We start from the raw sequence: 27975 nt of genomic DNA, 5'->3' as shown, positions 1-27975 counted from the left end.
CAGGAGAGGATGCTCCCATGGAGAGGTGCCAGAAATTCATTTTACTTCCTTTCATCTTATTGGCCTCACTAACAGGTAGGACACACTCATAACCCGTGAAATGAGCCAGTGTGGAAAAAACGTGTGAACTGATTTTAAAGCCATGTAAATGGCAGTAACTGGCAATATCATATTGAACAGTAAGTCCCCAGGGGGAGTCATTTAAAAGTGTTTAAGATGGATAACATTCCATTTCAAGCCTGAATGATCTCATGGCTTTGAGTGGGCTAGAGTAAGCAGGAGTGAGCAGTGGATGGGGTGGGGAGGGAATGGGGTCTGCCCTCTCTCTTCCAATGAGATGCGTCATCCTGCTTATTCCTCCCTCTCCTTATTCTCATCCTCCTCCTGTCTGCTTTAGAATGGGTCCTGAGGGGTCATCTGCATGAGCGCTCAGTATCAGCAGCTGATTTTGCTTCCAGGAATATGTGCAAATTATCACTTCGCTCATTTGCCTCCAATTTGCATTCCGCATGCCTGAATTTCAAAGTGGATTCACATGAAAGAAATCTTGGTGGCAGAGCTTTAAAGAAAATGTGAATATGAAGTAACTTGTTGGGTAATGGAAATAAGGCTTATTTGTTTGCTATAGCAGAGCTACAGTTTTCATACAGTTTTTACAGGCTCAAAAAGAAAAGAATAACAGTGGGATAAGAGGAAAGGTATTGATGTGGCTTAATAACTGGTGAAAAGAAACACAATGCAGAGAAAATGGTGAAATTTCAGGGTGGAGTGGTATTCCCAGTGGAGTTGTGCACAGCTCTGTGGTTTCAACAAACTCTTAACCAGCCCAGTGGAGTGAAATGTGAGGTGGCAGACTTTGCAGGTGGCAGAGTATTACTCTGGGCAGCCAGATCCAAAAAGAGACTATGAAGATTTGCAAGAAAATGTCACGATGCCGAGTGAGTAAGTAATAAAGGAGCGGAAAAAAATCAATGCAAAGCATCACTTAAGTAAATCTCTCTAGTGGGAAGAAGAATAGACATCTTGGAGACTGTGAACAATTTGCTGAAAAAGAGAGAAAATTTCGCTGCCTAGTGTCTTCAGCAAGGGAAGTACAATGAAACCTGGTATTATATAAATCCACGGAAAGCTTTTATCTTGATTACTGGATGTTGTGTTAGCCATTATTTCAAGAACATATTAAACCTGAGAAAGGTATAAAGTGTGAAAAGGGTAATCAAGTTATGATGAGAAGCTTCACTAGACAGATTTTTTTTCAGCTTGGGAAAAAGAAGAAATGTTTATGCCTTATAAGTAAAGGCTTATTAAAATGATTTATTATACGGGGGTGAATGGTGGAATTCACAAATTCTCATAACAAAAAGAACTGGGGATGATGAGTAAAACTGTCAGAGAGAAGGTTTAAAGCAAACCAAAGGATATGCTTTTCCTCACAGCATGTAATTAAATAGTGAAGCTCAGGCCAGATGCTACAAGGGATCACAAATTATAAATAGGCTGAAAAACATATTAGATAAATTCATGGAGGATAAATCCAGTGCTGCATATGCAATCACTGGCTCAGTCAGCCCCTAAATCTTCCAGTTTGGAAAATGAGAAGTTATAACAGGGAAGCCTCAATTTTCACCTGCACTGCTTCTTACATTGCCTAAGCATCCTAAGCACCCGCAACCGGCAGGATTGGAGGATTTCTGTCACCCTTCGCTAGTGCTTTTCCTCACCTTGACCGTGGGGTGTTGCTGGTGGCAATGGGTGCTCCTGGCCCAAGAACTCCATGATGGAAGACAAGAGACAGTGTGGGAGGAGGAGGAGGAAGAGAGGTCTGGCAGCGGGCCTGGGAGAGCTGAAATGGACAGTTGTTAGTGAAGCAGAGAAGAGATGGGAACACACATGCAGGGGCTGTAGAGAGCAGGCTTGTGTGTGTGTGGGATCCCGAGTACCAGTGCATTGCTACTACTTGACAGAAACATCCTATTAGCTTTTTAAAAGGCTTGTTAACATAAGCAAACAAACAAGTCTTTCTCTGCAGGCCTTGACAATACAGCTCAAGCTTATTTCGGTTTTCAAAAAGCTTAGCTTTGGGGCTGTTGGTTTTTGAAATGAACTTGAGGCGTGCTGAAGAAAAACAATTTATTGCAGAGTTCTTGCAGAAGCAGTGGGAGAAGTGGGAAAGCAATGAGGCAGGGAAGGCATAAAATAAGGATGGGTGTGAAGTAGGAACCAAAGAAAGAGTAAAAAGAAATTTAAAGCAGATTGAAAGGAAAAAATGTAGAAAGCCAAACAGCATTTTGAAATACTATAATGAGGCTGAAAAAGGTATCATTAGGACAACAGGATAAGTCTATCCTGCTCTTTGCTGTGTTTCATCTGACCTGATCACACAGTGTCAGCTGAGGAGAGCAGGGGAGGCAAAGATGGCCTCAGTGCCCTTCCTGATGAACCTTCAGCTTGGAAAAGTGGACCCTTAGTGAGAGCTAGTTCAGACAGGGAAGGAAAAATGCTGGTGACAAAGTGTGGTTCTTTGGCAAATAAGGTTCTTTCAGCACAGGCGTCCTCCACTAAAGCCCTGAAAACAGTGAATGAGAAGCGCTTTTTATTTCCTCAGAACCCACTGTGATGACCATGACAGTGAGTTTTTGTGGCAGAGGAGGGAATAAACAGTTCATAAAAGGGCTGATGTATATTCTGGGTGCTGTTGGGAAAGACTGAACAACTGAAATACCACAAACACCTTTTAATTATGCTTTGGCCTGTAGTTATTTCATTGTAAACATTTAGTGACATGCCACTGGAAAGGTGTCCTAACTCAACTTTCTTCTTCCAAAATAAAGGTAATGCAGGGTCGTGTAGACAGCCTAAAGTCTCCCTTACTGCAAAGGCATCAGTAGAGACATTTGTCTGCATAGGAGTTCTTCTTGGCTGTGTGTGTGGAAGCAGATGTTAAACCAGCTGTTAAGAGATGAACACATAGTTCTTGCAAAGTGCAATGAAAATCTAGCCTGAGGCCTCAATTTGTCTAAAAGTAACTAGCTGCAAGATATTTCTCAAGCAGCATGTAAATGAAATTAGCACTGAAATTTACTCCTTAGCATAAGAAGCAAGGACGAGCAGAGAGGAGTTACAGCACTGGGTGAAAGCAACTGGCTGTAGGTCCCTGTTCTGTCACATATGTCCTCTTTCACCTTACACAAGTTACTTTATCAGTGTTTGTACAGGCGCTGGACAATGGGACCCACTCTTAGTTTTGGACTCCGTGTGCTACTGCAAGATAAAAAAACAATAAAAGCAAAAAGATAAAGGGGTAAGGTTACAGCCCCTGGAAGTGCGTTGGCAGCAGGTGGAGGATAAGGCTCCTCCAGGCAGCTCCGAAATGCACCATACCTGTGCACTGTTCAAAATCACTGGGTTAGGTAAATGAAGGAATAATTCGTACCTACTTGCCTGTACTGTCTTGACTAGCTGATCAAGACAAAAGCAATATTAGTCAAATATTTTTAGGGTAGATGATCGCTGGTTATTCAAGTTTAGGTCTAAATTTGAAGACCATAATGGAGCTCATAGACATGATCTCACTGTAAATGGTAGATTAACGGCAGGCAGTGTACTGAAACATCATTTATTCAGAGTCATAGCAAGCCATTAGTCTCATTAAGGAAGTAAAGTATTTACACAAGCTATGAATAAAATACAAATGCATAGAGATCAATTTCTGTTAATAGGGATAGTATGGATAAATACCTCCATGCTTTGCTATGCATCTTCTGGTTTATGGGCAGCAAAATAAAAGCTGTTGATTCTAAGAAGGACTGTGCATGGCTCTGTCCCTCATCATGATGGCTTTTTATGTTAGCTTCAATCAGTCAGGAAGAATTCAAATAAACTGTGAAAATCCAAAAGTTTGGTATGTCAACATGTTACAGACCCCATGAGACATACTATTGTAGTAGTGTTGTAAAGACAAGTTACAATTAGATTCAAGGAAGAATAGATAATTCAAAGGCTCATTTGAGCTCAGGACAGTGTCTCAACCTCAATAATATCACTTAGGAATAGAAATTATGGTTACTTGGTCTAGAATACCAGGAAAAGGATGATAGTAAATGAAAAATAGTTTCTTTGGAATGCACCTCCTCATCAATGAGCTCCCACTGTAATTCTCAATGCAATGAGAATGAGAAAACTCATAGTTCTGGGGATGATGTCATCCACAGACATGCAGAGAATCCCTGTCATGCAGAAAGTGACAAATGGAAAAGAGAATAAACAGGTTTTAGCTGCTTTTCTGGATTAGCTGTTTATAAAGCAGTGCATTCAGCTGTGAATATAAATTTGATTGCTGAGGTAATCTTCAAGCTGTTGCATGTTTTGAAGCATTACAGTTCACCTTTACAAGGCTCAAGAGATCTCTGAATGACTTAATGGAAAAAATGAGCCATTGAATTTGAACTGAAATATGCTTTATCCTGTATTATCTGGCTTTATTAATTATCAGTAGAAGTGGAGTTTACTTTTGATTTAATCTTTTATTGTTCACGCTCAGATATGCTTAGAATAATGCTGTACATGGAAAAGCTAACAAACCCAGGAAAGTGAAAAATATTTTTAAAGCTTTTTGTAAACATGAGAGAACTCAAAGTCAATCCCGCAAGTAGAGAAAGAGGGCTAGGTTTATACAAGCCAGCAAAACAAAGAATGAGAAGATTCTCATATGTAAATGCACTCAGAGGGTGGGAGGAAAGAGGGAAGCTATTTATATTGCAGAATGTTTTTTGACACAAACCAGAGTAGATACAAACAGCCTAAAATTAAATGTGAGCTGGAAATTAGAAAATGATGTTGACATCGGAGCAATGAGATTATGGACCATATGCTTTGAGTGTGTGTATGCAGGTTCGGGTTGCAGCATCATAGCTGAGACTGGGGCTGGTTGTATTCATACAAGGTCTCCTTTGGGTGAAACAACACAACACATCCTGCCTTGCCCATGACAGCTAATGACTGAATGAAATGAGAATTTTGCAGTAATTTGTAAATTAATCTGTTAATGAATAAACTAAATACCTAAAATGAACAAAACCTGGGTCATTCAAAAAGCACTTAATTGTTCTGAAGGGTCTTAGTAAGGGAATAACAGCTATTTCAGACTTACTTTCTTCTAGAAAATAGCTGAATGCTTACACTTAGGCAAAATTGGCAGACATGGGGTTTTAATTACACTACCATGGGTTGTAGTATGTAATTGCAGTACTTAGGCAGATTATAGCCTGAATTATCAGCGTGGCACTGGCAGTCCCTGTGCTTCCTCTGGATGAATGTTTCCTAGTAAGTAAAGAAGAACTTACTGATGAGATGGACCTCTCTGGCAGGACCGTTTGGTCTGCAGGGAGCTTGTGAAATCTTTGTTTGAAAAACTCATTCAAAATAAGGATAATAAGGCAGTGGAGCAGGTTGCCCAGAGAGGCTGTGCAGTCTGTATCCTTGGAGGTTTTCAAGAACCTGGTTTGACTCAGACTTGACCCTGCTGTGAGCAGAGGATTGGGCTGGAGACCTACTGAGGTCCCTTGCAATCTAAATTATCCTGTGATCCTGTGATCATTTGGTCAGTAATACTCCTCCTTTAAAACTATTGATAGTACCTCTGCCTTTGCTGCACTGCACATGGAAAAAGCATGCTCAGGGGACCTGAGCCAAAATCCATAGGTAGGTCACAAAGTATGAAGACCCAGGGAAGCAGGTTACTAATTTTGCACAGTGCTGCTCTCAAGCACTTACTCCTAAGATACCAAACCAGGAACCTGGATGTTCTTCATGTCTGAAGTCTTGTCGCTCAGGGAAGACGAGGGTGTATGAAATCATCTTTCTGAAGATGAAGCTTTAAGAACTGCTCACTTCCAAAATGGCATCTATTTCCTTGGGTTGTTTCAGGGACTGCAGTCACAGCTGCTGTCTTGAAAAGTCAGTCTCTGCCCTAGTCTTGCTTTTGCTTTCTGCTTGCAAGTGCTTTTGCGCTCCCACGCAAGGCAAGGGCACTTCTGGGCAAGGGCAGTGGGAGGCCATGGCTATAGAATCATAGAATCATTATGGTTGGGAAAGACCTTCAGCATCAAGTCCAACTGTAAAGCCATCACCACCAGGCCTGCTAAACCATGTCCCTAAGTGCCTCATCTACACGTTTCTGCAGCACTGCCGGTGACGGTGACTCCACCACTTCCCTGGGCAGCCTGTTCCAGTGCTTCAACACTCTTTCTGTGTAGACATTTTTCCTAATATCTAACCTTCCCTGGCAGAGGGAGGAAAGAAAATAAGATGTCCTCATTAGAGCTGAGGTCTGAATTCTGAAAAACATTAGCCAGCTGAACAGTACCTTCAAGGAGAAAAACTCAAGAATTGCAACAGATCTGTTTAATAGCAAGCCAGAGAAAGAAGAGTGGGGGAAATGTATTTTGAATCTTGCATAAGAAAAGCAGGGAGAAGAGAAAACATATGGAAGGGGGTAGAAAAGAGTCACTGGCAATTTGAGACATGGAGAGGGAAAACCCAGTTAAGGGACCTGCTATGTACACTGCTATGTACTTGAATTCTACAGAGCTCATGTATTTTCCATTTTTAGGGGTGAAAGCATTTCCCTTCAGCAGTAATGATAAGCCTGGCCTTTAGTGACTTCCTGAAAAGAGAAAGTTAAGTGATTTAGGAGTGGGAGGCAGAGATACAAAAAATCTAATGCATCTTAAAAAAAGTCTCGTCTGGAGATAAGCTAAAAGATTGTGTTGTTCATACATTTCTATCTCCAAGTAGGCTAAGAATTTTAATCTGTACAAGCCTATATATCTTGGGTTGACAAAGGCTGGTTTGGAGATCCATTATAGCAAGCGTGTTTGTTTGGCATTTGTCCTCAGTTTAACACTTTAATAATGTGCTTAACGTTATTTTACCCTACATAATTTTTAACCATTTGCTGTGAGGCATTACTGAAAATGAGATATGAATCTCTTTCTGAGAGGATCAAGTACCAAAGGAAAAGTCAGAAATGCCAGCACAGTTGAATCAACAGCCTTTCTTGATATGTAACTAAGTGCTTAATACCCCACTACTCCCAGGGAATGACATTTGAACCAGATCTTACTGGTTTTTATCCCCTTACATTCCTGATGCTAAGAATTAAGCCAAAAGCCTTAGCTGGAGTTGGTGTTTATATAGTTAGAGTTTGCGTATTTTTTTTTCTTCCTTCCAGATCTTGGCTTTTGTTCTTCTATTATAACTGGCCCTACTAACGTGACAGTCCTTGTTGGTTCAGAAGCCCGATTTAACTGCACCGTGTCGTTAGAATGGCTAATCCTCATCTGGTTGTCAAACGGAAGCCCGGTCCTTACCGTGGTGAATCCTCAAGGAGCTATTATAACATCAGACCGCTTCACCTCCCAAAATTACACCAGCATGAGTGGGTTTACCTCGGAGCTGATCATCCACGACACGCGGCTGAGTGACTCTGGCAAAATAGAGTGCAGCACCCAGCAAGCTGACGAGAGTGGCTCTGCATTTCTCTGGGTCCAAGGTGAGGATGACTGCTGACAGAAAGCTATTTTATTATCGAGTGCTTAAAGAAATCTTCTGATGGATTGCCCAAATTATCTCTGTGAAGGAGGTACATGATCCTATCTAACATGCTTTGTCTCCTCTCCTCCTTGGCTTAATTTTAATGTCACAGCAGGTTTCAGAGTCACCCTTGAAGTGCAATTAAGAGAGGATTGAACTGCCCTTGTTTTTTTTCCTCGCTGTGTCTCCTTATTGGATTTCATGAAAGTGCCTTAAAGGCTATATCAGGCCTTCTAGCAGTCGGTCAGAAATGACCTTTTGGCTAGGGACAGTATGGACTACCCCATACAAAATATCTTTGCATCAATATCTGCTCTTTTTACTGCATATCTCCCTTCTGCTTTTTCATTCAGGATGCACTCCTAAAGCCAGCTTATCTGAGTTTGATTTAATGGAGCATAGAGGTAAAGCCTCTGAGACACGAGGTGGTGCTCATCATATGATTACAGCTATAAGCTACTTTTTGCAAGGAACAGAAGGCTCCTATGCATGAAGCCCTGGCGTATGAAACTTCCCCCTCCTCAAGCATTATTAGTGACAAAATGCAGCTAGGAAAGCAGAATCCGACCACCAGACACTACCATTTGTCAAAGAGGTGATTCATACAGCAAGAATACCTCACCATCTACCTGTAAACATCTCCTGATAAACCCCAAGAGTGTGCTTAAAATTTCCATAGAAACACAGTTACTATTACATTATATTGTCCTTCAGCTGGAAATATATCAGTATGACTAAAAAGTATATTTTAGTGCTTTTTATTGAAAAGGCAATGAAGACCGAAGCTAGTGTTTTAGAGATAATGGGCAATAACATGTCCTTGAAGCTGCAATATCTGCACTTTTATGTCATGCATATGGTACATTAGTGTTAATAGTTGTTTTAAAATTCTTTTCTCAAGGCATAGCTAATTTGGGGTAGAAAGGTAAGATTTGAAGGTATCAGGAGGAAAGCAATGCATCCAAGTATTCTGAAGAAAGAAAATATCTTTTCCCTCCTACAGTTAATGGATCTTTATTCATCAAAAATAGCACCTTTACAGTAAGAGAGAACAAAACAGTTGAAATTGTTTGCGAAGCCTTAGGATGGGCTCCAGCTCCAGACATTACCTGGATGACAAATGACTCTTTCATAGATAAGTCGAGGTATGTTACCAAGCAAAGTCAAGGATCTAATGGTCTTCACAATGCCATGAGCATCTTAACTTTGACTCCAACGGACACTGAGATTGTGACTTGTTTAGCTGATATAGAAGCACTTCCTAGCCCTCAGAATGCAACTATAACTGTTTTTTTTCTCGACTCTACTGTAGGTAAGTGGATGCTTGTTATACTTTGCCTATGATATTTTTTTCAGAACTATGCATCTGTGTTTTGTTTTGAAAAATCTTTTATTTGGAAACTAAATACCATGAGATGTGCAGAGGTGACCGAGTTAAGACCTGGTTGTCACAACTTATAGGTTGGGTTAAAATTGCTACTGTGAGAATACTAATACAAGTCCTATGAACCAGAAAGTCCTACCTAGGGCTAATCTGAACAAAACGAATGAATGAATGAATGAATGAATGAATGAATGAATGAATGAATGAATGAAGCAAAAGATCTGCCACTGATTCCTACTGTGGATTGTTTGCTAATAATATTCGTCTTGGCTCCTTATACAAGAAATCATCTAATTAATTTAGATGTGAAACATCTCTGATTATGGCATGTCCCTCATATGAAAATAAAATTCCAGACCTCATTTGCTGAAGGCTAAACCCTCAGGTGAAACTCTGCTCTGTTATGTTCAACAGTGACTTTACCAGTGAATTGGAAAGATGGCTTTGATTTCACACCCGGTTTCTATCCACAACCCAAAACAGATTCTTCACTATCTCTCCAAATGCAAGTAGGAGTTTCTCCATATGAGCGCTGAGCTTGGCACCCAAGTAGGATTGGGTAGCATTCTAGTCATATGCTGTAACCCAAGGCCCATGTAGATCCAAGAGCCATTTGGCCTGCTGTCTTCTTCCTGATATGGTCTCTTTCACAGCCTAGAAGAATATGGATGTATGCAATAACATATGTGGAATTCTTTGTACATTATATCAGATTGCCTTTTGATATTTAAGGGAAATTTAAGGTGGCTTTAATTCAAGCATGAACGTCAAATAAATCTTTAAAAACTATTACTCTTACCCTTGATCACCTTAAATAGTTTTGCTAATGCTGACAGTACTTTTTTTTTTTTTTAATGCTGCTAATCTTTGGCCTCACTGACATCCTACAAGAGTAAATTCCACAGATTAACACATTCACAATGTTAGGACACTTTTCAGGCAAAACATGGCTTTTATCTGATTTATGCTGTCAGCGTAAAAAAACAAGTGGGACTGTGGATAAAGATTTACCTCTGTCTCCACAGAATCCTGCGAAAAATGTTTTTCTTTTTGAAACTATAACGCAATAAAAACAAATAAGAAGAAATCTTTTTTTCATAGAATCATTATGGTTGGAAAAGGCATTTAAGATCATCAAGTCCAACCATAAACCCATCACCACCAAGCCTGCTAAACCATACCTGTAAGTGCCTCACCTACACGTTTCTTGAACATTGCCAGGAACAGTGACTCCACCACTTCCCTGGACAGCCTGTTCCAATGCTTCACCACTCTTTCCATGTAGAAATTCTTCCTAATGTCAACCTGAACCTCCCCTGGAGTAACATGAGGCCATTTCCTCTTGTCCTATCCGTGGTTATTCTGGAGAAGAGACTGACCCCCGCCTCACTATAGCCTCCTTTCAGGTAGTTGTAGAGAGTGATAAGGTCTCCCCTGAGCCTTCTCTTTTCCAGACATATCAACTCCAGTCCCCTCAGCTGTTCCTCGTAAGGTCTGTGCTTCAGCCTCTTCACCAGCTTTATTGCCCTCCTTTGGACAAGCTCCAGTACCTCCATGTCTTTTTTGTAGTGAGGGGCCCAAAACTGAACCCAGGATTCAAGGTGCGGCCTCACCAGTGCTGAGTGCAGGGAGATGATCCCTTCCCTGGTCCTGCTGGCTACACTGTTCCTGGTACAAGCCACGATGCAGTTGGCCTTCTTGGCCACCTGGGCCCACTTCTGTCTCTTGTTCATATGGCTGTTGAGCAACAGCCCCAGATCCTTTTCTGCCACACAGCTCTCCAGCCACTCTACCCCAAGCCTGTAGGGTTGTAGTGACTGAAGTGCAGGACCCAGCACTTGGCATTATTGAACTTCATACAGCTGGTCTCAGCCCATTGATCCAGCCTGTCCAGATCCCTCTGTAGAGCCTTCCTACCCTCAATCAGATCAACTCTTCCTCCCAGCTTGGTGTCATCTGCGAATTTGCTGAGGGCGCACTCAATCCCTTCATCCAGATTGTCAATAAAGATATTAGAGGGGACTGGACCCAACTCAAAGGTCAGCTCCCTCAGAACCCTCGAGTGGATCCCATCTGGCCCCACAGACCTGTGGGTGTCCAAGTGGAGTAGTAACAGGTCACTCAGTGTTTCCTCCTGGATTATGGGTGGTTTCTTCTGCACTGTATAGGTGTCTTAAAGCTCAGAGGGCCAAGTAGCTTGAGGATAACTGATCTGGGTGTTAAAGACTGAGGCAAAGAAGGCATTAAGTACCTCAGCCTTATCCTCATCCTTGGTGACAATGTTTCCTGCAGCAAACAGTAAAGGCTGGAGAGTCTCCTTAGCCCTCCTCTTCCTGTTAATGTAATTGTAGAAATATTTTTTGTTGTCTTTGACAGTGCTGGCCAGATAGAGTTCAATCTGAGCTTTTGCCTTTCTAACTTCCTCCCTACATACCCTAGTGACTTCCTTGTACTCTTCCTGAGTCATCTGCCCCTTCTTCCAAAGGTGGTAATTTTCCAAGCAATAGTTGCCTATTCAGCCAGGCTGGTCTTCTTCCCCTCCATCTTGTCTTAAGGCACACAGGGACAGCCTCCTCCTGCACCTTCAAGATTACCTTCTTGAGAAAAGTCCAGCCTTCCTGGACCCCCTTGCTCTTCAGGACTGTCTCCCAAGGGACTGCCCCAACCACTGTCCTAAACAGGCCACCCTCTGGAAGTCCAATGTAGCTGTTTTGCAATGTAGCTGACACTTCTCCTGACTTCACCGAGAATTGAAAAGTCTATCATTTCATGGTCACTATGCCCAAGACAGCCTTGGACCACCACATTGCCACCAGCCCTTCTCTACTGGCAAACAGCAGATCCAGCGAGGCTTCTCCCCTGGTAGGCTCACTTACTAGCTGTGATAGGAAGTTATCTTCCATGCACTCTACAAACTTCCTAGATTGTTTCCTATCTGCTGTGCTGTATTTCCGACAAACATCTGGTAGGTTGAAGTCCCCCATGCGAACAAGGGCTGCCGATCGTGAGACTTCTGCCAGCTGCTTGTAGAATGTCTCATCTGTCTCTTCATCCCAGTTGAGTGGTCTCTAGCAGACTCCCACCAGAATATCAGCCTTGTTGGCCTTCCTGTTGACCCTGACCCATAAATATTTGCCTTTTTCATCACCTTTGTGGGTTATGTTTAATGCAGATGAGGAGATGGTACCACCTTGTTCTTTGAAGATTTTCTATGATGGAACTGGCCAAGACTCTCACTCATACAGAGGAGTCTCAAGACAGGGGATCTCTGAGCTTGCATCAGAGATCATATGGTCAGGACCCTGTTTCAGGAGCAGAGATGTTGGTTTTGAGTGCACTGCTAGCTAGGGTAGCACAGCCCATTCTCTAATGACATCCTTCTTATTAGTCATACCCTATGATATGGAAAATTTATAGGTTATATGGAAGATTTTACAGTGGCTCTCCAGGTATCTTCTGTACAGAGTAATACCTTAAATCTACTCTCCTTTCTTTTTTTTTTTTTTCCTCCTTTTTTTTTTTGAACTGTTGAGCACTGAGAACTTCAATAATCATGCTGACAGGTTTTCTTGGTGAATTGATTCTTGTTCTGTAATGGGAATAATACACAATGTACGTAGACATTACTATAGTAGATTGATGATCAGTATGGTATAGAAGTTTCTACACATAAACAACCAAAGAGGTTGAGTAACTGGGCCTTTTATTTTACATATGAGTCATTATTACTAAGTCCTTTCAGAACTACTTGCTTTGTAATGCAATTGAAAAAGGTAATTTCATCATTTTTAATACAGCCTTTTCTGTAGTGAAAATGCTCCTAATTACTGACTAAGCAAAATAGAGCTATCCTGAAGAAATTAATGAATTCTCCTGCCTACTCATTTGTGAACTACAGAGGTATCTACCCTCAGTTTCCATAGCTACTCACTGTAAGTCAGAAGAGAAGAAAAACAGATGTCATGAAGCACAATTAGCATATAATTAGTGATTGTATCGGACCATCATTCATTTCTCTTTGCAAAAATCATTGTGCAGCAGCAGACACTCAAAATTTGACAGGATAGGAAAAAAGGAAATTTCTCAACTATGAGAATGAAATAAAGATGCGACATTTACAACAGAGAAAGATATCTAATATATATCAAATTTTAAATCTCAGAATTTCCCTGACTTTTCATATACAGACTCACTCTTATATAGATGTTGTCGGGAATGAGGACGGCTAGTTTCGAAACATCAAAGGAATCTTTCCCCAAACTATGATAATATTGATTTCAGGCCTCTCTTAAAGGTTTGAGCAATCGTGTAGTTCACTTCTCCTCCATATTCCTCACAAGCAGCCCTTGTCCATTCACAAGCATTGTTACAAAAAAACTTCTGGGCCTTCTTCCACAGCCGCTAACTGATGGTGACCGATGCATTCATATCTTCTGATCACATCTCCATGTGACTGACTGGTCATGTCTCCATTTTCTTTCTGGATATCCCAGATTTGGGGGGAAATTTCAGTGTAGAAGAGCCTGGGGATACTTGTGTTGCATCCTGTCCCTCTTGCTTCTGTTTTGTAGAGCAGCTTTTGGCAGGTAACCTCAGCCTGATGGGGAGCAAAATACCTTGGTCTGGAAGCCACCTTGGAGATATGATCTAACACAAAAGGAGCAATTGACTTCTTCCTTCATACTGGGACTAAACTATAGCTAAGATAGCTGCATTTTTAATATTTTAACTACCTTGAAATCCCTGTGACATGCGTTATAGAACAACACATAATATATACTATAGGTACATGTTGCAATGCTTCTGGATGAAAATGTTATGAGCAAATTTTTAGTCAATTCTAATCACAACTGATTATAGCCTACAGAATTAACTACTGGTTTGTAGGTTATTGAATGCTTGTTTTCCCTGTCACAATAAATCTTAAATCTGCTGATCGTGTATTAGAATTAGAGAAAAGAATGGAATAAATTGCTAAATCATCATGACCTGAGGTTGGGAGAATTCAGAATCCTAACACGAGTCCTGTATCTCTGGAGTCCAATGCGTCCCAACCCCAAGCATATAAAACCGTGTGAATCTGTAGCTAGAATGGATTTACTTCCCTCTCCCCTGCTGTTAGTTTAGCAGGAGATTCTCAGGGTCACACACAGGGGAATAGCTGTGACGCTGTGCAGCTACTAATCATCTTTGCTGCTGCTCTACCTCTCCTAGAGGCTGTCAGGTGGATGTTGCCATACAGTTTCTAATTGAGACCTCAGTGATGATGTGACGTGCATAGCAGAGCGACAGAATGGGCCTTGCCAAGTTTGTATCTGTCTCACACCTGAAGTTCAGATTGGAAAGTTGTTCCTAAAAAACTGCCAAAATGATCTGGGGGCAGCTTTTCAAAGGGTAGCCAAGTTAGAAGGGCTCCTGAAATATTTGGTCAAAACCCATGGGCAGGAGGACATGACAGTCAAAACCGACATTTTCTTTATGCAACCAGCTGCATAAGGCATATAGGGCATTTTTTTTAAAATCAGTGTATGTGGCAGCTCTGTTAGCAAAACCGTTTGTTCATAGCAACCAGTTTCAGCAAGACATTGAGTTACTTTGAAACCACCTCACCTCACACTGTAGATTACAGCAAAGTCAGGAATACTTAATGTAGTGAAGACATCAGGAGTGAAGAGGGTTTAGTAGCTGCAAACCCCAAGACTATGCTACTCTACAGTTTTTTCTCTTCACTGCTCTTTACAGTGGATAACAGATGACCTATAGAGTATATCTCAAAATCAAAACCTGCTGAAATCAGTGAGAAATCTCAGTCTGAGGTTCGTCAGATGACCACATCTCAGATAGAGATGTCCATCTGCCCTAAGGCTGTCACTGTGGCCAGTGGGAAGAAACAAACACTTCTTGAGAGTTGGTCAACTTGTCCATGGGGAGACAGACATACACATCTGGCCAAGTGATTTGTAATTCACAGAACCCATTTTTTCTCCATGGACTGGAACAACTAGGCAAAATGCTTAATATATACAGAGATGTAATATAAACAGAGATAGCACAGCATAGGATAAACATATACAGGATAAACATCTAAACGAAGTCTTAACCCCCTCTTCCCAATCCCCAAAGTCTCTAAAGTATACTGGGAGATTCAGAACATCTACAAAATGAAGATTAGGTAGGAAAATGTGTATTTCTGAAAGAAAGAGTAGTAACTATGGGGAAGGTTACAATTGCAATAAAGAATTAGCATTCGGAAACATTTTAAATTCTTGGGCACCATCCATCTATATAGAACCTGGTGATTTGGAAGAGCACAACCTCCTTGTTAAGTAATAGCAAGCAGCTAAAAGCTTCTCACAGAAGAGGCACATATTCTGAAAAAGGATGTATCTAGGTTCTGACACTACAATGTTTCTCCATTTAATTTAACAGAAAGTGATTACGGTGAAAACAAAACAAGTACATGGATCATTGTACTTGCAGTCGTATTCTCAATTATTGGTTTTATTCTTCTGGTCTTTATTATTGGGATTGTCGTACGCTGCTTCTGCCAAAAGAAGAAAGGTAAGTGGATCTTCATAGCTGCTCTGTGCATTAAAAATATAAAATAAAATAAAATAAAATAAAATAAAATAAAATAAAATAAAATAAAATAAAATAAAATAAAATAAAATAAACAAAATAGACATAAATCTATTGCTAAGTCAGTGCTGGTGTGGTTCAAAACCTGTGAGTGAAAGTGTGAGCAGATAGATTATGCTGTTGACCAGTGACCTAAAAAGAAGCTTCTTATTTTTGCCTTGCTGTTTTTCATATAACTTGCTTTAAAGTAATCCGTGGCCCAACAGGTTTGCCATCCATATTAGCTACAACAGGAGATTATTTTTCAGAAGCGCCTTAATTTTCAGTGACACTTAGCGCCTCTTCTGAGGTTCTTTGTTAAAGCATAAATTCAGTGCTGTATTTGTCAGGTATGTTCCTAATTTCTGTGTATAAATGCTTGTTAAGGGGTATCGCACAAGTTTGTGAGCAGGGAGAAGAGATGCTCCTGTGCTAAATGTGACATAATGTGCAGTCTTAGAGGAGCTTTCTAATAGGGCATGTTTAATTTTCCTGCATTTTAAGCCGAGTCTTTTCATTTTTACAGGCTCCACCTATCAAAATGAGATAAGGTAGGTTGAATAAGGTGGGATATATATATTTTTTCCTTTTGGCTAGACTGTTTCAGGCAGCTTCCACCAGCTCCGCGGTGCTGATGGCTGGGGCAGCGCTGCCGTGCAGCTCGGCACATCTTGGCATGCAGCTTGGGACAAGCAGACCTTGCAGACCTTGAGCCAAGGTCTGCAGCCAGCCGGGGAGGGGACAAGCGCCCCATCCTCCGCTCCGAGCCTGCTGGGCAAGGCGAATCCCGAAAACCCGGCTCTCCGTGGGCTTTTCCTGGCGCCGGTGTTCGCAGCGGTGCCCACAGGGGGTCACTGTGAGACAGCGGCTGCCCCGGAGCGTCCCCCGGCCCGAGCGAACGCGCAAAAACCCCGAAGTGCAGCAACAACAGCAACGAAAAGAAAAAAAGAAAAGAAAAAGAAAAAAAAAATCAAAACGTCACGTGAGCATCAGCCTCGCTTGCAAGGAAAGCTGTCTGTACATTGCTGCTGGCAGGGACATGTGAAAAAAAAGGACTCCGCCGCCATCAGTATTAAGATCGTATTCATTATGTGGTGCTTGTGGTGCTGTTTTTTCTAGTCTTCCTTTCTTTCTAGCTACCGACTGTAGCAATACAATAGGAGGGTCTACCTGAAGGCATTTGGATGCTCCCTTCAGAAAGGTCGCTTGCACTCTTAGGGCTAAGCAAATGCTAAAGCCCTGTGACAAGTCCAGGCTCTAGGGTTTAGATTGCACTCAGGAACTCAGTGTTGAGCTCAACTTTGACTGTTTGGCCAAGTTTTAGCATGTGTGCATAATGCTGCTGAACTCATGGTCACTATTTATGGTCACCTCCAGGTCTTACAGGTATAGCGCGTTTTCGCGGTGGGGTGTAGGGAACCTATCTGAAGACAAAAGAAACAATGAAGGTTCTCTGGATTTCAGATGCCAGCTTGTACTAAGGGAAAGAAGTGAGACAAAAGATGTATTGTTTCACTCCACACCACATTTATCTTTAACTTGTCTAACCTGCTGTTGGTGCCTCCAGCATGTTTCTGTAACTCCTTTGGGTTTGGGTACTATCCTGAGTTTGTCGAAATCTAAGAATCAGAGAAAATAGACAGTATCATCTAAGATGCAGAGGTGGTACCACTAAACAATTGGTCTTATCTTTCAACAACATCGACAGATTTCTTAGTGTTATTTAACTTGTTTATTTCAAAAAAAAAAAGTTATTGTAGCTGGCCCATCATATTTATATGTGCCTCAATGATGCCCATCTGAAGATTTATGCATATTTATGCTAAATATAAAAAATAAATCCAGCGGTTTCCACAAATATTGGTAGCCAAAAATATTTCATCATTCACCTACAAGTCCCTGCACTGCCACAATCCTGCCATCAGTTTGTTCTTGCCACCCCAAAAACTTAGGTAAAGACAGATCTGGGGAGGAGTTTACCAGGGAGGAGTTTGTGCTAGGGACAAATGAATCAAAACGTCTTTTGCAGAATAACTGCCATGAGTAACAAATACACCTTTTTTCTTAGTGTCTAGTTATGCAGGTCACTTCTGCAAAGCCAGAGAATGTAGCTTTACCCAAAGAAGTGCTATTAACCTCACTGTGACTATATTCATGTGTAAAGAAAAATTCCAAGTAAAAGATTAACTTCTGAGTGTAAAGATAAATTGGTTGGGAGTGAACTGTGGTGGTGTGAGATAGTATGGTTTGTTTTGCAATTGTGGGAGTTAAAATCACAAAGATGATGGGTTATTGCAGGCAACCTGTCTGCTGTTCCCTTAGTGGGCCACATTGCAGGACTATTACAGGACTATCCCATAATTCAGAATCCAAGATTAAAATTCACTTCCTACAAAACATATGATTTGGACCAGAAATTTCAAATCTCAGCAAATCTTAGCAATTTCAATTCTTTATCCTATTATTTTTCTGCTAGCTGATAGAGCCTTTTCTTTGTTGTTACTCAAGAGTTCTTCTATAATTAAGTTCTAATGATAGGTACTTTTATTCCTAGAAAAGCATCAGCTAAGAAGAAAAATAGTGGCCATTTGCAAAACAGCCAAAGAGACGGTGGTGAAAACCATGGATATATTCCAGAGGAACCAACATACACAAAACACATCCCAAGTAAGTCTAATCACATAGCATTGAACTGCTGCTCGACACAAGTGTTATAGACAATAAGTCAAGGAAATTAAATTATGAGATTTCACAGCAGCTTGTGGTGGACTCATACTCAGCTTTAACCTCTTCAGAAAATTTTGGATCTTTTACAACATGGTCTTATAAAACTACTGAGAAAACTTCAAAACTTCAAAGATCTTTGCAGTTGAATTTAGTGTTAATTTTTTTTCCTTTTTTGTTCTCTTTTTTTTTTCTTTTTTAATGCCTTTGTTCTTCCAAATTCCCTCTAGGGCCAGAGACGAGAGTATTGGATAGTAGATGAAGGGCTATTTAGGTAGCATTTTGCAGCTGGACTGGAAAAAAAAAAAGCAAAAGAGTCCACAGGAAACACATACATGCACTTCTAAAGAAGTTCTTTTACTTTGATTAACTCCTGGGACTTGTGCTGCATCTCAAACTCCAGCTGCTTTAGCTGAATCTGTGAAAGGTTCAAGCTTATCCATCTCAGAGATTAATTGCATATTCTGGGGAAAGATATAGCCATCGATGTGAATAACTGAACCCATGTGTTTTGCTGAATGTCATTGAATATTGTCTCCAACAGTCATCCCAGAACATGACAATTAACTGAGAAAGGAGGTCTTTGTGCACAGCTTCCTTCTCTTTGCCTCCAATCCAAGCAATTCCGTGAAAAATAGAAGCAATGAAGCCTGATTTCCAAAGTCTCACCCGTTGTCATGAAACATTTTGAATGCATCAAACTTTCTGAAACTGTCCAACAAGTCCAAATGTTACTGAAGTAGGCAGAGATGCACACCCACATTGAGCTTAAGCAGATATTCTTCATTTCTTTAAGAAACTGGGCTTACATTTACAGCAATGAGTCTTATGAATTCTCTTCAACACTGGTGATGAACTGCATACTGACTGCAAGCAGTGAAGGGGCAGAACATGCAAGTAACTAGAGGGGCAGGGGTGGGAAAAAGGCCCGGTTTTTAAGCAGCTTATTTTTTCCATGGGAGAGCAAGGCTCAGCAACTGTCCTTTGCAGTACTTTCCTAGTTATTGCTGAGTGCATTTAAAAAAATAAATTAGTGACTTATGATTTTACTGATAAATTACTAAGTCATTATAAATTCTAGTCCTTAAGCACAAGGCTTGTCCTATAGCAAATGTAAATTTCCAACAAGTCTTGGCTCACCACTTGCATGTGTAACCACATTATTATCAAAGCATTAAATCAAACACTTTATGGCATAAAATTATTGTGCAGAGTCTATAATAAAGGCTCACACCCCTTTCTCTCTAACAAATGAATTGTGATGAAATAAGTGCAGTGGAAATATTTCAAAAGCGTGGGCTATTTGTAAAGCTTAACACAGTTAAAGAAAACTAAAATAAAAATGGATAAATTGGTTCTACTGGTCCTAGATGGTTTTTTTTGCCTATTCATTAGACACAACTAAGCTCACAAGGCATTTCTAGCATTAAATTAAATTAAATTAAATTTATTTAATTTAGTTGCTTAATGGCTTATAGTTCACATCATGGTAGACACTGAGTAAGGTTAATCTTCTATATTCTTGTTACAGGAATTGTCTCTCTTCCCCCAATGTCTTCCAAGTTTACTGTCCCTGATTCAGATTCATATGCCAGTTCTGCATCAAAGGTAACTGTAATGTGGAGATCTTGATATTTTTCACACAGCGTGCCAACCTCAGTGTGCATCATACTATACACAGATTTTAAACATAGATTTGGGGTGCATGTAGACTTTTAAAAGACAATTACAGGTCTAATTGGGCAAGTGGAATGATCCTTTCAGCATTCCTAACCCATTATAAATCTGGAGGCAGCAACAAGGAGGTGTAATGATTCTGGGCAGTTGCTATGTAGCGGCCTTCAGCACAGTGGAGCTGCAATGTTTCTGCTGTCTTCCTCAGTTGCTGGAGTGGAGATGTAGGAATGATATGGAGGCACTGCTCAAGGTGGGACGTGAGCTTTCTTGGCAACCACAGTAATCCAGTGCACATTTGCTGCAAACACAGTAAACAAATGTGCATTTTCCCTGGATCATTTCATGACTGTATCCTCAAATTGCACTTCTGCTTTACAGAAGTGCCTTCAGTCAGGATCTTCACAACTACCTTTGGTATCTCAATGGTAGATGATGGAAGGGAAAGCACAAAAACCCACTCTAGAGTTTTCTCCCCTTTCCACATGACTAAAGCACAGAGAAGCAGAGTTTAACATTTCTTTCTCAGATTGCTGTATTCTCAGCTATCTCCATTCTGAAGCGTGGCATTGGGCATAGCTTCTAGGACAACAGCAATGTGGATCTTAATTTATACCATATATTTGTTTTAGCATCTCTGTGATGGTTTTTGCCAATATTCCCTTGGGAAAGCAGCAACAAAGTGGCACAGAGTTCTCTAGCTCAACACAGCAATATCTCATTTATTTTTGAAGAGCTCTTTCAGTAAATACAGTGCAGAGACCTGCCTTGTGATGACACTGCATTTAAATCATTGCAGAGTGTGTCTGGTTCTTTTGGCACACAAAGAAATTTAGAAAATATTCCACCAATGATTAAAATAACAATCCAAATAATAACTGTAAGAATAATAGCAACATGATTGATGTATCTATGGCTGGTAGTTATTATGTTTGACAATAATTACTTGTTAAACACAGTACTATTAATACAAAGGCGAAAAGCATGCAGAAAATAGCTGAGAGTTCAAACACTCCTGCAATCACCAGGCAATTCTGGTGTGACTCCCTAACCATGCACAACAGTTTCAGACCCAGTTTGATAGGTTCTTTTGGCACTGGCTACACTTGCATGCACAAGAAATGTGGCACGTTGTTATCAGCTCAGAGGAGCAAATCAGTGGGTGTCGAGGACGAGGCATCCGTGCCGAACATATTTCAAGGAGAGCAGGTAGCTTCAGTTTGCTGTAGTCTCCTTGCTCCCATCAGGTGCTCATTAGTGGTTGATGTGTACTGGACATGCTCCTGCAGGGCCTCGTGCAGTTTGTTTTCATATGAAACGGATCCTTTAAACAGATCTCACTTTGGGGTTTAAATGGATCTCACTTTGGGCCAGGTGACTCTGCAGCAAGATCCAAAGCGTTGTGAGAAGGGAGCATCAGGAAACTGGGTTCAAATCATCTCCTGGTTCAAGCTGAAACCCAAATGTAGGCTCAGCCTTTCATGTCACATACTGGATTAGATGGCCTAGAAGGTCCCTTGCAGCCTGGTGGTTATGGAAACGATGAAACCCATCAGAGGGACCCAGCAAATACTTGAACTATTTCTGTTAAATCAGGTGTCTCTGGATAAGTCTGATAAAGTGGCTTCTAGCTGCATCATTAACAACGTACACGTGTTTTTAAAAATAACGAAAGATAATCTACTAGTGAAAATTGCTTATAATTTTTCCAGCATGTTGGAGGAATATTTAGCAATCTAAAAATGGCTTGTGAGGAGAAATTAGTCTCAAATGGAACAGGGCTTCTCAGTGTGATGTGGTGCCCCCGTCTTGTGTATACAGAAGCTGGTAAGGGAACTGCTAATTTTTCTTGAGAAAGATTTACTTTAATAGGCTGCGGATTTGCAGTCTGTGATGTAAGTTTGCAGAATAATATACAAACATAGTGAAAGATTTTCTAGACAAAAAATGTTTTTCTTATAGCTTTCTTAGGTAACTGCATAATGGAAGTTTCCTGGCAAAGAGTTGTGTTACTGGGTGCATTTTAATAAAATTTGGTCACCACAGTTGCCAATAAGTTGCATAATAAACACCATGGTGCTCTTTCCTGAAAATATATTTCCTGTCAAGTAGGAGAAACCAGATGGCAAGCCATTAACTGTTTGCTGGGGGGAAAGGGAGAGGAATCATCCAAAGATTTTTTTTCTACAATCAAGGAGGTCATATAGGGGTGGACTTCAGCAAATTGCCTTTCTCTACATGGATAAGCAGGAAAAATAAGCAAACATCTCCACAGACCTTACAGGGAGGCAGAGTGAAGGGAGGACCTTCACAATGAGTGGAGGAGTCGTTCACTCATTGTGAAGGTCCTCCCTCAGCAGCATGGTGGGGAGGGAATGAGGCACCCAGCTTCCTCCTGGGAAGAGTCAGACAAACTGAAGACCTATATCCCAGTCTCTGCATTTCTGCAAGGTGAAAGAATTTAAGATTTCTGTGCTTGGATTCCTTGACAACTTATCGGATCAACAAGAAGGATTAACCACAACAACATGTCAGAAAACAGGTCCAAATGGAGCAACTTTTAAATGGGGGACCTTAAAATTAGAACAGTCTCATGCGTGTGGGGAGAAAACGGAAAGAAAGGCAATCAAAGTGAATGAAGACTTTGCAACATGGCATTTTGGTTGGACAGAGGTGAACATACCCACTACATATTCCACTCCCAGGAGAAAGAGGGATGGAAAGTTTCAGCATCTAGAAGGTTAGCAAGCACAGGCTGCAGGTATTAGGAAGTCTCTCTTGAGTCTCTGAGGATATCACCTTCAAATTTGGTACCTTCTGTTCCACATGTGAAAAGGTACAATCTTAAATGATTTGAAATATTAAGAAAGTTTTATATCAAAGATTTTGTTTCCTCAGAAGTCCTCGCCCATTGATCCAAGCTGGTACAAAGCCCTGAGATACCTGCTGGGTCTCATTGTGAAAGAGGACAATAGGAAACTACTTAGGTCAGCTATTCACCATGGAACCTCACTGAATCACAAACTAATGCAAAACATTCACAGAAGATAAATGTTGCTCCGTAATTGCACCAATCAATCCATACCATGAACAAAAGATCTGGCAAATCACCTTAGGGAAAATTAATGCCTCAGCCAGGACAGAAGGAGAGAAAAAAACAGCAAAACAACAACAAAAAGAAGAACAAGACATTTAAAAATGATGACTATTGAACTAAATTATTGAGCTGAGGAAAAAATTACCAGCCAATGGAAGAGGAGGCCAGGAGCATCAGTCAGGGAATGCTGGAAGGTCTTCACTCTCATTACATTAGCCAAGAAAAGGTCAAATAGAGAGTAGAGTTACAAGCTTCTGCTTAATTGCATATTTTGTTACCATCAGTGATGGCAGGGTGGAAATCCTTGCTGCTAGTCCCAGGATTGAACTGCAGGCCAAATGGGTGTGAGGGACTCAGGTCCCATCCAGGGGCTGTTTCAGATGCCCTGACCCATTATGAGGAGCTCCGTGCAAAACCCGAGTGCAGTGAATGTGATCCCTCTCCTGACTCTAGCATATTTTGGTTCAGTCTTACACATAGCTAAGCCCAAGGAAAGGCCATAGGGCCAGTTCTGCCTGATCCCAAGGACTATCTGTGAGGAAATGCATTTTAATTTAAGTCCTGCTTGTACAAAAGGAGCTCTAAGTGCTCAGCATCCTGCAGGACTGGACAGTCTCCTACACAAGCCCAGTAATTAGTCCATTTAATATGCCATAAATGTCTCTATGATAAATCAGACTATCATTCCTTAAAATGGTATGATCATTTGTAGCAGGCCAGATTCATCCCTGGTGTAATGCAGCTGATTTTAGCAAAGCTACATGAGGCTTGGATCTGCCACTGCAGCCACACTCTTCCTCTTCAATCCAAAGTGAGTCATAGCTCTGCTAATGGGGACAGATCTATTTTTCTTCTTAACTACTCTAAATGACACTCTATAAACTGGAAATATTATTTGGTTGTGGTTGTGGTTTTATACTGGGGAGAAAATGAGTGATGAAATGTAGCTACATTTATTGCACTGTATATAACTGTACTGACTTTGTGGATTGTTCGAAAAGAAAAATTAAGATATCAAAATCAAATTAAAAGGCCAATAAAATAGAAATACAAACCAATGACAGCAAATAATTTTGCACTTACTAATGAAATGCACTATAGAGTATGTCATGTTATGATAGTCAGTGGTCAGCAAATCTTCAATAAGAGAGTAATAAATATTGATATAGATGCAGAAAAGGCAGGTGCCTTTCTACAGACTGAAGTATATTTTTTCAAGTGTCTGGAAAAAGGGGAAGAATAAAGTTGTGCAGATGGGATTAACCTCTCTGTCTGTGTATCATGTGTGTGTAAAGAAAAGGAATTGCAAGTTTGTGTATCTATTGATAGACAGGAAAATATGCTGTATATTTTCAGAAGTTTATAGGTGGAACTGGTTTACTATTTGAAGCAACGACACATTCTGAATGAGTTTGAGGGTATCCAGAGCTTTTGGGTGGGTGTTTTCCTGTCAATGAAATGAATTTGTAGTGAGAAATTGAGAGAAAAAGGATGGGGGGAAAATAACTTTGCAAAACAGAATTCGTCTGTGCTTCCGTGTTTTTTTTTTGTTATAACAGTTAGCAAAATGTGTGATGATGCTGACATATCTGGAAGTACTGCTACATTAATTTCAGCAATTTGTTTTACTGCAGTTAGCCCTGGACTTTTTGGTTGAGTAATCGCAGGCAAAGCCTTCAGCTTATCACACATCTCCATAGCCTCCTGTCTGAGGAGATGCCATCTGTCAAATCAGTTTAAACCCTGTTTCATAAAGCCAGATGTGTGTTCACCATCCATATCACTGATGTCATACGGGATGCAAAAGTGACTACAACATTCTAATAATAGCAGAAGTCCCTCTCTCATTGACTGCCTCTCTCAATGAAGCCACTTTTTCAGATTAGGACTAAAATGACTAGTAGAGCACTGTATTAATCTGAAGAAGCAACTTTGATATCGAAACCAAGAAGAGGCTCTGGCAGCAGTAGCATATCGTGGTTTAAATATGAAATGGCTGCTGTGGTTCTACTCCTCTGCATTTTCTATTTGTAACTGTGTGAACCTGGGAACTTTGGTAGCATCAGAAGGTTAATTCCAGGTCACTACGTTAGCAGGCAGCAGCCTTGACTTCAGAGGTTACATCCAGTTAACTACAACCTCAGCGAGGCTCTGCTACTTCAGAGAAATCTCCACAGAAAATGGGCCAATACACAGCCTGAATTGATTGAAATTCATGAAATTATTCATTAACAGATATCAGAGCACAGTGAGAGTAAAATACGAGTAACCCAGGCAAATAACCATAAAAGATGCAGGGCCAAGGTGAACATGGTCCATTATGGGCAAAATCTGCACTCCAGGCCACTAACAGGAGCAAGTGCTGCTCAGTTCCTCCTTTGGTTGTGAGTAGAAGGGGCATCCCAGGGCTGGGACTGTGACAGCTTCTTCTTGCAGACAAGATTTTTAAGGCAAAACAAGCTGTCCTGTCTTATAATTGGTATTGTCAGGTAGGGAAGAGTGATGGGATCCAGACCCAGTTGGTGTGAGAGTCCGCCAGCTCCCTTTACTCAAAACTGAATGCAAACCCAGATCAAATATTGGCTATTAATGGTCATAAACACTGCTTCTTAGGCACTTTCTATTGGGGGCCTCTTCCTTCAGTAAATCTGTGTGCAATACAATATTTTTGTGCAACAAGGAAATATTCCTACCCCAATATTTTGCTAAACACGAGATTCAAGTATTTATGTATGTCAGGAAATTTCAGAGGGAGTGTTCAATGAAGTGTTCTTGAACTCCCTCCAAAACTCTACGGTTACTCAGCATCTTATCCAGTTCAGCATAGTTTATACTCAACGGACAGTCCAGAGTATGTGGGAACACAGGCTTTCTACTGGCCTTCAGCTTTTTCCATTTTTTTCCCCTTTAGCTTGACTTGTATTTGAAGGATCAGTAAAAAAAGACAATCGTTTCTCATTAATGGAGTTAATCTCATCAGATATTAATCTCCTGGGTAACACAGACCATGGAGATGTCCCATGTGCTCTGAAAACCAGTGAGTGGTAGGGTGCCTCTGTTGAGCACCAGCAAGGTCTTTGGGTTATTTCTGAACTGCAAGATAGTAAGAGCAGTAGAGAGGTCTTGGAAAAGGTTTATTGAGCAGAGACAGGCAATCTTGTTACTTCCCAGAGCACCACTCCTCTCTGCTGAAAGAAATGGTAAATAAGGGTAAATTTAGAAAACTCTAGTATATTTTAGCAACAAAACAAGGAAAGAAAAATGAAGTGTTTAAAACAGAAGGCAGCTGTCTTATGAAATGTTCCTAGGATAGTTATATTTATCCCATGGTTTTCCTTGAGGTGCTGGGACTCACTAAATACCAGAGAATTATTGTCCACATGTATCATCTAACATTTTCCTCTATGGCTTATTCAATAATGTATATTTAAGATGTTAATATGATTTAAGATGTTAAGATGCATTATTTAAGATGTTAAATAGTGGAAGAATATCAAGGCAATACAGACTGTACGTGATTAATGCTTGAGAAACAAAATACGGGAAGCTGGGTCAATAGCTGGGAACCAAATCTTACCTTGGGGTTGATAAAAATTTCCACTGGGAAGGATGGTGAGTTTTCCATTAATATCAAAGGGCTTGGGACAGGTGGGGAAGTTGTTAGGAACACAGTAGCCAGCAGGTAGCCTCTACACGGAGGAAGACAAAAATCAGCATTTGGGCCAGCCACAGCAAGTGTTTTGTCACTAATGTCTCATTTAGGAAGCTATGTAAAGACATGGGATTTTACCTTTAGAAGTAATTCTCATTTCTTACAGCTACTTTGCAATTATCTACATGAGGTCTTACTACCTGGTTTAAATATCCAGAGCATATGTTTCTGGGATGCATCTGAAAACAAATTTTTCTTTGTTCTTTCCCCTGCAGTTATCCTTTGTAAAAATGCATGAGTAATTAGGACTGGAAATCCATTGCACTGAATGCAAATGAAAGTAAGGTTTTAAACCTGCTGGACATTTGCCCTAATCTGATCTCACTGAGGTCAGTTTTAAAATCCTCTTTGCTGTGGGTTCAAGTCGGATCATGCTAATCATGGTAACTTAAAAAAAAAAAGCCTGCTTTAAATAAACATTGAGATATTGCAAACTGTCTTTGAGATGCATGGAATATTGGCATGCTTTTTGTTGATGTTCTTAGTAAATTCAGAAGGCAACATCAGATGTTTAGTTTTTATTATAACTTATCAGGCAGGGTATTTTTTAAGAAAACAAGAGGAGGAAAATCCAACATTGCTTTTTGCTTAAAGGAATACTGACTGCGGAGTAAGCAAGCAGTGCTCAGACAGCATATAACCAATTAATGAACTCCCAGAATTGCCATTAGTGTGTTGCATGTGAAGCTTATATAAGTATTTTCTTTTTCTTTTCTTTTTTTTTTCTGTTCCTCTTTGTATTTGGATTTTGAGTGGGTTGCTAATGATAGAATTAATTTTAGTGTAATGCTTTAAGGTGAGGGGTTGACAGGTAACCTCCTGAGGTCCCTTGCAGCCCTATTTTCCCAGAATTTTTTTTTTTTAGTTCTGTAACTGCTTTTGTTCTCCCCTAGGTGCAACCTCAAAGACGAACTGATTATCCGATCAGCCCAAAGAAAATTAGAAACGTGACACATGTTTAGGACGTACTTTTCCAGGAAACTTCTCTGTCAGCTGCGTGTCACACGTTTGGATGTCTTCCTGCAGCAAAGAAAGGTTATCACCAGTTCTCTCATCTTAAGCTACAGATTATTTTTTATTTTTTCAATAAAGGAATACAATTGCAAGCCTTTCTGTGCAGCATACATATATCAGCAAAATAATGGACAGGAATGACCACCTTAAATTCAGAGG

The 27975-nt window shown here is 40.6% G+C and overlaps 1 protein-coding gene across 1 annotated transcript; it reads left to right on the top strand.

The window, feature by feature from the left end:
• On the top strand, positions 1-27885 carry IGSF5 (immunoglobulin superfamily member 5). Its single transcript, XM_010217955.2, has 8 exons — positions 1-75; positions 7232-7552; positions 8597-8905; positions 15407-15538; positions 16122-16146; positions 18150-18262; positions 19851-19927; positions 27696-27885. The coding sequence occupies exons 1-8, from the start codon at positions 18-20 to the stop codon at positions 27762-27764; spliced, it is 1104 nt and encodes a 367-aa protein (XP_010216257.2). The 5' UTR covers positions 1-17; the 3' UTR covers positions 27765-27885.
• The last annotated feature ends 90 nt before the right edge of the window (positions 27886-27975 follow it).

This window comes from Tinamus guttatus, unplaced genomic scaffold, assembly GCF_059628265.1.
Source record: "Tinamus guttatus ecotype Peru unplaced genomic scaffold, ASM5962826v1 Tinamus_guttatus_pri_ptg001602l, whole genome shotgun sequence".
Taxonomy (NCBI): domain Eukaryota; kingdom Metazoa; phylum Chordata; class Aves; order Tinamiformes; family Tinamidae; genus Tinamus; species Tinamus guttatus.
The sequence above is the reverse complement of the archived record's forward strand: the minus strand, read 5'-3'. Positions and strand labels throughout refer to the sequence as shown.